The 14,247-nt window shown below is 37.3% G+C and overlaps 1 protein-coding gene across 3 annotated transcripts in view; it reads left to right on the top strand.

Annotated features, from left to right (window-relative positions):
• The window catches only part of CDK14 (cyclin dependent kinase 14), a 202,502-nt gene that overhangs the window by 101,468 nt on the left and 86,787 nt on the right, over positions 1-14,247 (top strand). For all 3 annotated transcript variants that reach the window (XM_053468070.1, XM_053468069.1, XM_053468071.1), the window contains one exon: positions 6,807-6,930. In XM_053468070.1, the coding sequence (XP_053324045.1) occupies positions 6,807-6,930 (124 nt within the window). The remainder of the gene's footprint in view (positions 1-6,806; positions 6,931-14,247) is intronic.

A 14,247-nucleotide genomic window follows, 5' to 3' on the forward strand; every position in this document is an offset into this window, starting at 1 on the left:
ATACCATATTTCTACACGGAGCCAACCATCTCTATCAGCTTGCGGCAAATAGATTGGGGGAAAAAACGCATCGTCACGCAATATATTGTATTATAACCGAGCAGCCTTGTAATTGGATACCTGTGGATACTCGGGAGAACAGTCACTCTGACCGTTTTTTTTCTCTTTCCCCATTTGAAAACACATATTTTCTATGTTTTGTGGTGGATGGAGTGTGACATTTTTCCATGAATTAGATGTTATTAAACTTGGTATATGTGCAAATCAGGAAATGTGAAAGTTGATTGCACTCAAAAAAAGGTAATATTTTTCAATTCGCGCTCCGTGAGATAAGCAGCTGTCTAGAAAACCAAGTAATATTACGGCACATTATGGCAGCCTTTCATAGATTCCATAGAAAATCAATTACCAAAATAGACATCTGTTCATTTTGTATGTCACCATTTTACACTGGAATGTCTGGGCTCCCACCTAAGCCTTAACATGCTCCATTGTGTTATTTAGGTGAGCAATAATATAATTTGTGAATTTGAGCTGTAGTTCAGCCTTGAAAGAAGTCTATTGTGAATTGTTAATATTTCTTATATTACAGTTCAGTAATGTGGCAAACGTGATTACAAGGCTTTACGGTTTACGGAGCTGGAAAATAATTTAGGCATGGTTTAATTTTGGCTTTTACTGATACATCGCATTGTATTTGGCTAGCAATAGTAAGTATGTCTTTTTAAAGAGTTAAGTGGAGAATCTTATAACTGGGTGGTCTAGATGAAGACTTCCTCCACTTGGAGGACCACAGCTTGGATAGACCAGTCCTACATGAACTACATCATTATAATGGTTCATTGGATGTCTCCCACACCATTATATAACCGGTAGTGATGGCCATAGCTACAATATTGTACAGTAAAATGGTGCTTCTCTTGTACAACACAAATAATTGTAATACTAAGCAAATATTTCTGAAATGTCAGCATCATCCTCATACTAATGAGATAAAATGAAGATTCCTGTATAAGTTCATAATTTTATTGTGTTTTTGTTAAAAAAAAACTGAAAAAATATTAAAGGAGCACTTAAGTCCCTCTGTTGTGTCAAATGCGCATTGTGGTCTAGTGAAATGTGTGCGAAAAGAATAAAATGACTGCCCTTTGGCCGACTGTGAGATCTACAGGTAGGTACCCCTTCCGCAGCCTTACTACTGAGCGCTGGGGCATTAAATGTCATATCTCTGTGATCCTCTCGTGCAGTGCCGCAGAAAGCATGTTATAAAGGCTGGGCTGGGTAAATTGGCCAGTTGGAGAATTCCCTTGTAACCGGCCCATTGAACAGTGGCACTCTGGGGAACTTGAAATTCCAACATGGTGATCTGTCCCTGATGGTTTCCAGAGGGGATATCAACTTAGGCCAGAATACAGCACTTGTCTATGTTGAACAGGACAGTTAAGTAAATATGTCTTTTAGATGCCAGCTAAGTGTGCCCGCCCCCCATTTCAGCGGAATCTTGTATTTTATAATAGTCTTAGATGCGGTTTTCGAAAAGGTAAAAGTGGGACTTGTCTCGGGCTCTGAAGCTTTGTGTGTTTTTTTCCATGGACGTGAGGATACATTTCTTTATGAAATAAATAGAAACGCGTCTTGCCTTATGGTCATATTCTTATTGCCTTCTTCTATAAAGTGTAGTCAGGGTAGAGTTAGATTATAGTGGAAAATCTGAGGCTGCTTGGATTCTGTAGATTGCATATTTTCTATAGGGAACAAATCTAATCAGCCTACCATCCAGGTAACACATGATCATATTGTGCAGTATTGCAATTTGTTTGGTTTCTGGGGACTCCGTTATGATTGCTGCCGGTCTTAAGCACTCTTTGGGAATATGTATCAAGGTTCACACAAAGAAATGACATTTATATGTAATTAGAACAAGATCATCTAGTGCACCCAAGAGTAACCCATTCTACATCAATGTTTGTGAGTGACACAATGTAGAAAATGTAATTCTTACTTGTGTTTTTGAAGTCTTACCTGGCCATCATAAGCAAATGGCTTCTATAACGTTATACAAATGACTTGTAGCATTAAAATCTTGACTTTCCCTGTTCATCCGCGCAGCTGTTCTAGATTGTAAGATCATTGAGCAGGATCCAACCAGTGGCGTCTCCAGCTTTCATATTTAGGGGGGGCACATGGGGGGCCAGGGACCAAAGTAGGGGGGCCAATTATAAAATGGCACATATACACTATATATATATATATATATATATATATATATATATATATATATATATACACGTTAGACGTGCATTTTTAACTACATAATATGCACTTATTACCCCCTGCTTCCGATATATATTAATATTAGCTCCTGCTGCTGATATATATTGATATTAGACCCTGCTGCCGGTATATATTATTAGTCCCGGGTTCCGATATATATTAATATTAGCCCCTGCTGCCAATATATATAAATATTAAACCCTGCTGTCAATATATAAATATTAGACCCTGCTGCCAATATATAAATAAATATTAGCCCCTGCTGCCAATACATATATATACATATATATATAAACATTAGACCCTGTTGCCAATATATTTTATAGTGAAAAAATTGGACCCTACCCAAGCATTTCCTTGGGTCCTGCTCAGCGCTCCCTTGCATGCAATCACTCCCTCCGCTACCACACCGAAAAAAATATATTTGCCACACTGACTGCAGATCGGGAGAAGACAGTGAGAGTCAGTCCTGCACCGTGACAGTGAGAGGTCCTCTCTCCTGTAATCATCCCCAGAGTCCCTTTGTCCCCTCATTCACTAAACCATACCGCTCTTTTACTTACACCCTGTAGTTCAGGTATAGATCAAATAAACAACACATGGAAACAACACATGCAACTGAATTAGACAAAAAAAAACCTGTATTTGCATGTATACATAAATAATGTATGGAAACATAGCAGATACAGATCAACAGAATTATACACACTATTTGACATCTAAACAACTATAAATAATTTTTATCACATTATTAAAATCCCAGAAATCAAAAAAGTTAAAAGGCCCAAATAAATTAAGATTTAGACATAATGGAATCAAACATTTGCTACTGCAAAAAATTTTAGATGAAAAAGTCCAGTTTTATTCAGCGCAACAAAACAGTGATAGCATTATTCTTAACAATATTAATGCATTAATGCATCACAACCATCTTAGCACTGCGTCACCAAATGAACAAATGAACACCTCATCACAGATAACACGATGCATGCAGCTGCATATAACTAAGCTGAGTACCACTTGGTCTGAGAAGGCCAATGAAACCAAAGGGGAATAGCGTCCTGTATAATGAAATCAAGAATTGAGTTTCACAAACTCTGAACCAACATCTACGTTTCCTTTTAATAATATATTCAGACTGAAATAAGAGTAAATAACACAAAACCTTTACTTTTCCTCTCACTGATTTCTAGGCCTAGAAAGTTTTGTCCTCTGAAGTGACCACAAAATCTGGATAAATACAAATTACAAAGTTCTATTTAACCCTCTACAGCAAGTAAAGTGCCAGGAAACAGATGACCAAACACATATCAGGACAGGCTCTGCCACACTGACTCCCAAATACACACCCCAGGGCAGGCTCTGCTGCCACATGGACCCCCACACCAAGATGGGATAACCTACTAATATTATTAAGTATATACTACTACTAGTATAAAAATGCTTTCCACATTGCTCTGTTTGTGTGTATTGCCCCTTGTGTATTTGTGCCCCCCCAGACACCCTCCTTTGTGCATTTTTGCTATACACCCTTGTGTATTGATTTATTTGATGCCCCCAGCCAGCCCCCCTCCCTTGTGTATTGATTTATTTGATGCCCCAAGCCTGCCCCCCTCCCTTGTGTATTGATGCACCAACCCCTTGTAATGGTTATTATAATGGCCCCCATACAAATGTGTATTAACCCCCCCTGATGTGTAATTATGTCCCCAGCCTGCCAGCCACCATCTTTATGTATTTTATTTTCCCAAGGCAGCCCCCCCCTTGTTAATGTGCCACCTCCAGTGAGATCTGGTGTACTTGCTCTAGTGCACTGCTCCTTGCTCTAATAACACAAATATTAAATAATGGCATTTTTAACCCAAACATATTTAATGGGGGTTCTCCTTTTAATTTCAAATGACATTTGAAGACCCTCAACTATTTTTTTTAAAATGAAATAATTACTTTTTTGAAGTCTTCGTTTTTCCGCCTTAACACCGCTGCTCTTGCTCTCCTACCGCGTGCTCCCTGTCATAGAGCATCTGTTCCGAAAGTGCCCGCCCCTTGAGCATCACGGTGCATCTTCAAAGGGGCGGGACGAAGAGCCTCAGCGATTGGCAAGCCATTAAACGGCCGGCTGCTGACAGTTTCAAAGCGGTTTTAAAACTGAAGCGGTTTTACAACCGCTTTGAAACTGTCTGAGCTGAAATTGCAGCCGATGCGGCTGACAGTTTCAAAGCGGTTTTAAAACCGAAGCGGTTTTAAAACCGAAGCGGTTTTACAGCCGCTTTGAAACTGTCTGAGCTGAAATTGCAGCCGATGCGGCTGACAGTTTCAAAGCGGCTGTAAAACCGAAGCGGTTTTAAAACCGCTTCGGTTTTAAAACCGCTTTGAAACTGTCAGCCGCATCGGCTGCAATTTCAGCTCAATCTGCCGGCACACCGGGAAATGTCCCGGTCTCCCGGCGGTGGGCCGGGTCAAAGCGGCATCGCATTTCAATTGGGGGGGCACACTGGGGGGCACAGCATAATGTAGGGGGGGCCATGGCCCCCTCTGGCCCCCCCCTGCCGACGCCACTGGATCCAACTAACCTTTTGTTTCTGTTACTCCAAATGATTCCCATCGTGCCACTGAATTTGATAACATAGAAATCAATAAAAATACAAGATTGTCTCCAACATTTCATTTTGCATGACCTGATAAAATATCGGCTAGATGGTAACATTATTCATGTACTTTAAAACAAAAAGCACTAACGTGAATCAACTTTTTACGGCGCATCTAAATCTCAGATTTCATGGCTTTCCATTTCGCAAAGGAACAGGGCTGTCCTGAAAAGTCCCGTTTTTGTTTACTGAAAATGAATTAGATCGTGAACTTGGATGCTTGAAAACGTGATTAAATGAAGCATTTCACTGTTAAATAGCTTGGCCCTAGCTGACCTCTGTAATCCGTACATCTCGTGGGTGGGTATGCATGTATTAACGACTTTTCCTCTTAAAGAATCAAATAGGTTTCCTGTCATTTATTGTTATTTAATGCCTGCGGAATTAATGCCTGCTATACCGTGGAAGGGAATTCAGAACGATAAACTTCCTGTTATTTGCATATCCTTTGTGGAATAACTGGTACGTTTTGGCTGCATGTTTATTGGATGGTATTACAGAAAAAAGCCTACCAGCAAGCTGTAGCCATTATGAGACGAAAATACAATACGGAATAAAGTGCTTAGAAAGTCTGTATCTGAGAGTTTCTTTTTATTGGCTTTCAGCACGGATTAATTGGTCCCAAGCAAAGTGTTCTATTTCCATTTTCAGTCTGGTTATAATGTCAGAATCTTGTAGCCTTTACTTTTCATATCAATGTATTTCTGAAGTACTGATATATTTCTTAACTGAAAAGTTGCATTTTTATCTTAATTTTAAAAAAGCTGAAGCACCCATTGCCTCTGTAGGCTCATACAGCACTGTTCCAAGGTATTCCCGTTAATGCGACCAGTTTCACAGGCTCCCACACCCCCAGTTTATCAAACTCCTGTACCCCCGATATTTCAGGTGTCCTCTAATACCTGTTTTGGTGGGTGTGCGTATAGGCCGGCAGGGATTAGCCAGATCCTAGATTGCATGTGGCCAGACCACCTGCCCTCCTAACCCATAGAGTCACCTCTCGAAGCTCAGCTCCAGAGTGTCATGGGGTGGCCACGCGGGAGCTGTGGTGGAGGTCAATGTTGCAACACTGTAGACATCCATCAGTGTTACTCCCTGAACTCACCAAGGAAGGTCATAGGATCTCCCCAACTAGTCCATGATCCCACTTACTACAGAACAGTGCCTAAACAATCAGGGCTGTCTCATGGAAAATAAGGGACACTTGGGATGTATGGGCTTCAGTGCATGATAGCACTGACTGTGTACCTTTGGGTTTATCACCATATGTGGGAACTTTTTGACCCCTGAAACAAAGTTTATATTTCCTTTGTTTAAAGAAGCATGCTTCTTCAGATGCACGCAGGGGATCTCATTAGAGGCACTGCAGCTGGCTGGAGGCAAGAACCAGTCCATGCGCATTGCTGAGCAGGAGATGCATTTGGCATAACATATCTCCTGGAAGGCTAAAAGCTGGGGAAGCATGGAGATTTGGATGAATTCCTCCATGTATCTGGATGCAGCAAAGCTTAACTAGTAATTTACACTCAGACATCATATGAGTTAAAGTGCCTATGATGTCTAGAGTGTCTCGTTAATTGAATTTTATGTTTCCCAACCTCAGTTCAACCTTTTTAATCTGTTTGATGTAGCAAGGTGGCTACAAAATGCAAACAGCACAATGCTGCATACAGCCGAAATGACGCCGTAACAAACAAATGCATATCGGGATAGTTTTTACAGTCATTGTTGGTGCAAATAAAGATGCCTCACCGACTAAGTCAATAACTTAAGAGTCCTGTCCTTACAAACAGAAATACTCTATACTCTTTATAAAAGAAAACTTAAATTGTCGATCTTGAGGAAGGCAATTACTGACACTTTGTTTTCATTCTCTTTTCTCAGTTGTTCCTGTTTCAGCTGCTGCGGGGCTTGTCATATATCCACCAAGGGCATATTTTGCACAGAGATCTAAAGCCACAGAATCTCCTCATCGGTGATACAGGGGAACTAAAGCTGGCTGATTTTGGTAAGAAGAGATTTCATTTAGTTGCAGTTTTTATTATGAGCAGGTGTGACAGAATGCCGGGGGCCTTTATTGATTCTCTTTGTCTTTTTGATGAGTATCTACTTTTTTCCCAGTTTTCCTTTTTCTTAGTGGTATTAAAATAGCTTAATTGTGTGACTTAGTCATTTGTTTTGTTGTCACATCAATGATGTCAGCCGAGAATAGATATACATCAACTACAGATGGTGCAAATAAAACTTTTTGGGCAGGGCATGAGTAGGGCTGGGGTCTGGTGTCAATGAAGGTAAATAGGGGTTCTGTGACTGCTGTGCTCTCCTCATAACAGTGATCACAATGTTTAGTCAGTCTGTATCCCTGCCTCGCTGTGAAGCGGGGAGAGAATATGACCTCTCTGATATCCTCTCCAATCCGGGAGGAGGGGATTAGAATAGTGTGTGTAGGGATAGTCTTAGGGCCAAAGAATATCAGATATTTAAAAAGAAAATAACAAAAAAAAAATAAACCACTGTCCCGTATATCGTATTTTATGACTTGGAATGACCTGATCTATCATGATCGCGGTTTTGTGTAGGGATAGGGGGGTTGCTTTATGTGAGTGTGATTTATGTATTTAGGAGTATATTTTTTTCTTAGCTATATCAGGTGTGTATAATGTATACATTTCTTCCTCCATAACTATATTTTTCATATGAACTTATGTGTTATGTGTCAACTAATACATAAATGGGAATGTTGGAAATGTACATTAACTAATAGGGGTGTCATAGTTAAACAAACAATTCGGAACAATGGTCAGTTTTTGTGGGGAATGCAATTTGTACAGACCCCTGGTACAAATTGGGTTAACTTCTGGGTTCATGTTTATATTGTAGTACGTACAGAAACGTACATTTGCTCTCATTTTTCTACGGAAAGTATACTTTATCATTTAGCTTAGATCCAACCCATTATGTATCTCTGTTTATGTAAATTATAATGCCAAATGACACGATTATCATAAAATGTGAGAATATGTATCTAACGCTGTTGGATTTTGACACCCTATTGTTAAATGTGTTTATATCCAACGTTCCCCCAAAACAGGAGTAGCTTTTGAAAAAATGTGACAATGAAACAAGATTCCAAGATAGATAGATAGCTTCTACCGATCTATACACCTCCCAAACGGAATGCTTTAACTACGCCGCTAGTTTTCTGGATCCTTCTTTTATCCTTTGTTATTCCTAAAAGCTGGTTGATATTTCCCAGGTGTCTTCAATGTTCAATGCAATAACATTTCATTATTAGTTTCCTGCCAACTGTATCTATGCCTTTGTGTGAATGACGAAAAATAGATAAAACGTAGATACCCCCTGACCCTTAATTTATACATTTCTTGTGTGTTTCTTGCTCAGTTGCTCTTGAAATTAAATTGTATTGGCAGTAACCTGTCATTTATTTGTTATTTTTAATCAAAGGTATAGATTTATGTTTGTCTGCATATATATTTATATATATATATTTATTACAGCAATGACATTGCTAGGCTCGAGCTAAATCTTGGACTCAGTCAGCTTTAGTATCACATTTTATATTTTATTTTATTAATTGAGTGTAAATTTCATAGCGCTATTACAATTGAGAGAGTAAGAATGAACAATAACATTAACAATATTCAAAATTGACCATAACATTAACAAACCTTAAAATGTACTGGATCTCTTGAGAGCTTACAATATGTTAAGAGGTCATAGGGGCTACTAGGGTAAGGATGGGTTGATTGTAGTGTGGGTTATGTGGAGAAGTTAATTTTAGCTGCTGTTAGGACTGTAGCTTGTATGGTTCTCTGGAATGGTTGGATTTTAGCGAAGGAATGACGTTGAAATAAGTACCAGAGAATCCGACAGAATAATGTAGGCAATTCCAGAGAATAGCGTACAGCACCGGTATAATCCGGGATATGCAAGTAGAAATAAAGGGTAATGGTTGGGGGGCGAATCAAGCTGTGAGCAGAGTGAGGAGTGAGGTTAGGGATGAAGCAAAGATTGTGGAATTAGGGATAGTGGAGGTAGTGGGGGTATGCTTTGTTAGTGGGATGTAAGTATTTCGGGGTATGTTTCTTTCTTAGCTATATCAGGTGTGTGATTTATGCATTTTTCCTCCATTACTATATTTTTGATATTCATTTTTGTATCAAATAATACATAAATATACAAAATAAAAAAATCCCTTTCCATGCCAAAGAAACAAAACTATTTGGATAGGTGCATTAACTAATAAGGTGGGCTTCATCGTTGAGCAAACCAATAAGCATGTACAAAACTTTTGAAATCAAAGGGTTAACCCCTGCTAAGGTTCATGTTTATATTGTGGTACATACAGAAACTGAGCGGTAATGAGAACTGACTTTTGTTTACGTGGTAAGAGGATTATTGGTTTTGGTGCAAGCGCTTCCTTTACAAGAGGAGCGTTGGGTTATGACACCATATCCCCAGCAGGAAGGACAGCTGTGCTGAGAGGATGCAACTATTGCCTTCCAAATATACCGTTTATATGCAACAAGCACTGGGTAAAGCCTCTGAATAATGTATACACTCTTCATACACATTATGCATCTCATATATATCCTATATTCTGCAATATTCCTAATCTCCCTGATTTATGGGTTCATGAATGAGGCTGTATCTACATCACACTGTCAGGGCATCCTGATTATGGCTATTTTTAGCTGTGCAATATTGCAAAAAGTTTTTTACAGTATTATATTGCAGGGAAAGTAGGAAAATGGGCAGCCTTTATAGTTTTGCCTACGCAGAATGGGTAAAAAGGAAATTTGTTTCATAACATCCGAAACCAAAGCATCATAAAATGAAATAATGCCTGGAAGGTATCCATTCTTAAGTGTAAAAGAAAATACATACGATAAAAATAGCCTTGTTAGAAGTTCTTAGAAGTAGTAGAACTTCGCACAGAAATTTATAGAAACGCTATTAGGAAAAAATAATTATTTTCCTATAAAATTATTGTTCTTTACGAAAGCAATTCAATCATTTCTTGCATCAGCACATACCATATTATAACATATCATCGGAAAGCTGTAGTTCAACAAATCTTGCACGTTTTATTTAATAATAGATCATAAGAGTTCCCAGGTAATAAAGGCAAGTGTCATTATGAAAAGAAAAAGTGTACCCCGGGGTTACATTGCTAGTAAATGTTTTATATTAAGAATATGATATATAATAAGAAAAGTGCTGGTAAATTTTTGATCACTTTTTGCAATGCAGACTTTTTGTTTTGGAGTCTTCTACTCTCATGGCGCTTTGTAAGATATTCTGTAATTGTCAATGTCTGATTAGAATGTTCGTGGTACACAATGTGAAGAAATCAATGATTAATCATGATATTTTAATGATTGAAACATCGTTTATAACAGTTATTTTATTTTTTAGTATAATTTATTCCAACTGAAATACCGATGAGCCTCAAACATAATTATTTTTTACAACTGGAAGAACGGTCTCTAGACGTCATGTTCTGTTTGAGAGTAGAATATGAAATATGCGCTTGATGTCAGTTTGCAATTAATTTGTTGTTTTAGTATTTTAATTACTGCATCTTCCATTAACTGCCCCATGTGCTTGCATAAGGCGGAAAGATTAAATTGGGTTTGCGAGGGCTACAATCCACGTGAAGCTGATTGCCTCATTGTCTGAAAAGCATTTAACGGATATAAATGTTTCGCAAATTGGCATGATGCTGAGTAAAGGAATAAAAATGCAGATTCTTGTTAGAGAAAAATATCAAGTTTTGCAGCATGTAGACACAGTGCATTTCATACAATGTTTTACACAAACATGTAGATTTCACAAGAAATTCGGATGCTTGAATTTAAAAATAAACTGTTAAACATTCTAAAAATATGTTTTCATAGAAGAAAAGGAAGCTTCTTTCCATTCGCTGCACTTGGGAGTAGCTTATAATTTTGTATAATAAGAAACTCATATACATGTTTGTGTATTATTTATATATATATATATATATATATATATATATATATATATATATATATATATATATATATATATATATATACTTTTTTTTTTTCATTTATTTTATAAATGAAAGTTTATTTCAGCTGGTAATTTTATTAATGTCCACTGAACGCCATATGGGCTTGAATTACATACTACTCTTAGTGTGCTTCTGATCCCAGTACTTCAATGCCACTGCAGCCGCAGTTTTAATAACTTTTAATACAGAATCCTTTTGTGAATCCTACATCAATTTATTGACTACAATCCTTAAACTAAAATGCAGTTTAATCGTTGCATTATAGTTACTGTAAGATTCCCTTCACTGCAGTAAATTGGATGTTTTATTGCTGTTACCACATCCTACATTACTAATTCAGCAAATCAATGTCAAAAGGGACAAAACATCTCCTAAAAATACAACTAAATCAGCACAGGTATAGATTTATCAGATTACTAATATTAGTTGGACCATTGTAACTCATGATTTATGCACATTTAAAATGTGTGTATATGTGTGCCCCTTAAACCCATTTCCTTTATTTCTAATTTCCATTATAAAATAAAACAATAAGCATAGAATTAAAGATTGCATGTTGGACTAAATCATAGGAGCGGATCACTGACTTATTTCCATGGACACTCCACAGAACATTCTGATAACTGGGAGTTACTAATAAAAGTTATATATGGTCCATCAGTTGATGTTCAGATTCACTGCACACGATTTAAGTTTTTATTCCAATTTTACTGAAATTGGCAGATTTATACTCTGCAAGGAAACTGACAATACAGCACCTGCTGCCTTCAAGATATGTCTAAAGTAGCTGGAAGCCTAAATATCACTTTCCTCCATAATGCTTATGAGGAACAATTGTTTTACCCGGTCTTAGCCCTTGTGGCAGGCAATACATTTCTCAGACATAACTGAGTTTGACATTTAGCCTTTTTACTATACTTTTTAAAATTGAGTTAAAATATTTTAAGTTGCCATTATTGGTAAGCTACATAGGAGCGATGGAAGATGATTGGTAAATTCACACTTTCACTTAAATAACAAGCCTCGAAGAATCTGTCACTGAGGATGATGATGATAAATGGCTGTTCTAAATAGTTTTATTTGTTTAATGTTAGGTTTACAATTTAAAGACGTTCTACTGCAGAAGTTGTTCTGGCCCTAGGTGCTAGAAGTGACCTGAAATTTTAGGGATCGACAATTTATGTTCTGAACTTTTTTTTTTTTTTTTAACCCTTCGGTGACAAATGGAAAAGCAACATGTTCTGTTCTCTTCTAGCACTCATCGCTAAGAGGTTATTCCCTAAATGCAAACATAAATTACTAAAACAAAAGGGTATTTTTAGGTTATTGTAGTAAGGACATCTTGTAGAGAAGCCACATCTTAAACTGATCCGCACGGTAATTTTACTCCAATTATCTATTCCATACCTCTTGGAAAATCTTTTGTTTTGCCATTTTCAAAACAACAAGCAGGACATGCAAAGTGACAATGGGGCAACACATCCATAAAAATCAGTTTTTTAAATTAGAATTTCTTTCTAAAAATTCATAATGTATATGCATACAAAAAAATGAAGACATTTTAAGATCTATGCCCACTGACTTTTTTTTGTCTGCTCAGTGCCTGGAAAATGTCTTTTGAAGAATGCTTTCACGAATGTGGACAGTGATTAAGGTGCCAGTCATCTGATTGAACGGTTAGAACCTCGTTGCAGGAGAGTCTTGTGGGTTAATAGCGTTTCAGTACCATAGATTCAGCTCCATGGTGAGCAATACAACCATGTTAGGATTAGACAGGACTCACCAAGATTGAGATGCTCTGACATAGTGGTGGACTAAGAAATGTATGGCCATATAGTGTGATGGGATTACCAGTATTTATGCTTCACATAGGTGTTTTAAAATCATATTTACAGTTTGTATTTGCTACGCTGTATGCGGATCTGGAGGACAGCTTAATTGTAGGGAATGTAATGTGATACAAGAAGGCTCACTGATAGGTTGAAGGCTTTTTTTTCCATAGCGAAAGAAAATGTTTCTTACAAGATTATGCTCTCTTAATTTCCTGTTGGTATATTATTTAAAATGTGTCATTTGTTTTGCATAAATTAAACTTTTCAATTATAATAAAATTATAAATGTTTTTGAAAAGAAAAACAGGAAAGAACGGCTTTAACATAGTCTTGTCATGAAATGGCTTTGTCACACTGCACAGATGTTTCAGCCTTCTGTCAAATGAGCATGTAGCATCTGTACTTATTGCCTTTTAAATGACAGAAGCCACGGCCAACAAACAGAATTTCTCTAATCAGCAGCTAGTTTTGTAACTAAACTTCCAATGCAATGTGCCATTACTTGTTCAACACAACGAGGAACAAAACGTTGAACAATGTAGGCATTATTATTAAATTATAATCTGATATCGCTTCTACATGCCATAAGTATGTAACATGTCTTCAGATAGACTGGGGTTCTTTTTCTTTTTTTCTTCAAATATTCTCTGATTAAAAGACAACAAACATAAAGGTTACATTTCCTAAATCATACTGCACGCCTCTAGGAAATATGTTAATTATGATGATTTGGTAGGCTGCACACCATATCTCATTAAAAAGCTTTTCTAAGGTGTAACTAATGTGATGGGATGAGGTGGTGGCAACAGAATGACCGTAACTGGCCTTGGTGAGGACTGGTACTAAATACGAGGGTTAGTATGGATAATGCAGTCATCTCCATGACACAATGATTAAAAACTACCTATACTAAACCTGTACTTAGGAAAAAATTATGTGAATACATTTCATAGTTACTAATATTGACAGCATAAGTATGCGATATCTGAGAAGAAGAAAAAACCAATGGCATGTTCATCACCTGCCTTATAATAGTCATGGAAATTGCTAAGAATGACAGTTTTTGGACTTCTTGAGTTGTTAACAGCACATTCTGCTGCAGTTCCAATTGACAATATGTTTTTGGTCACTAGCAATCTTTTCATGCATCATCAAGTTGCCAAGCATATTGGAGCACTTCACTGGACTAGCTCTTTGAAGATGGTTCTCAGGAGTTTTCTGTTGAAAATCAGTTTGGCTTCTTCTGTTGTGTAACTATGGAAACACATTAGGATTGTAGACATAAACCTAACTTCCATGCTGTGTTAATTAATGGTGTATTATACTTTTTCACCAAAGTATAAATAGGGGTGTTAACGTACATTTTTCATACATGACGTCTGCTCAGTTTCCTTTTGTGTAAACCATAAAATCGAGCAAAATGCCCAACCAC

Source organism: Spea bombifrons, chromosome 5 (genome assembly GCF_027358695.1).
Source record: "Spea bombifrons isolate aSpeBom1 chromosome 5, aSpeBom1.2.pri, whole genome shotgun sequence".
In the NCBI taxonomy this organism is placed as follows: domain Eukaryota; kingdom Metazoa; phylum Chordata; class Amphibia; order Anura; family Pelobatidae; genus Spea; species Spea bombifrons.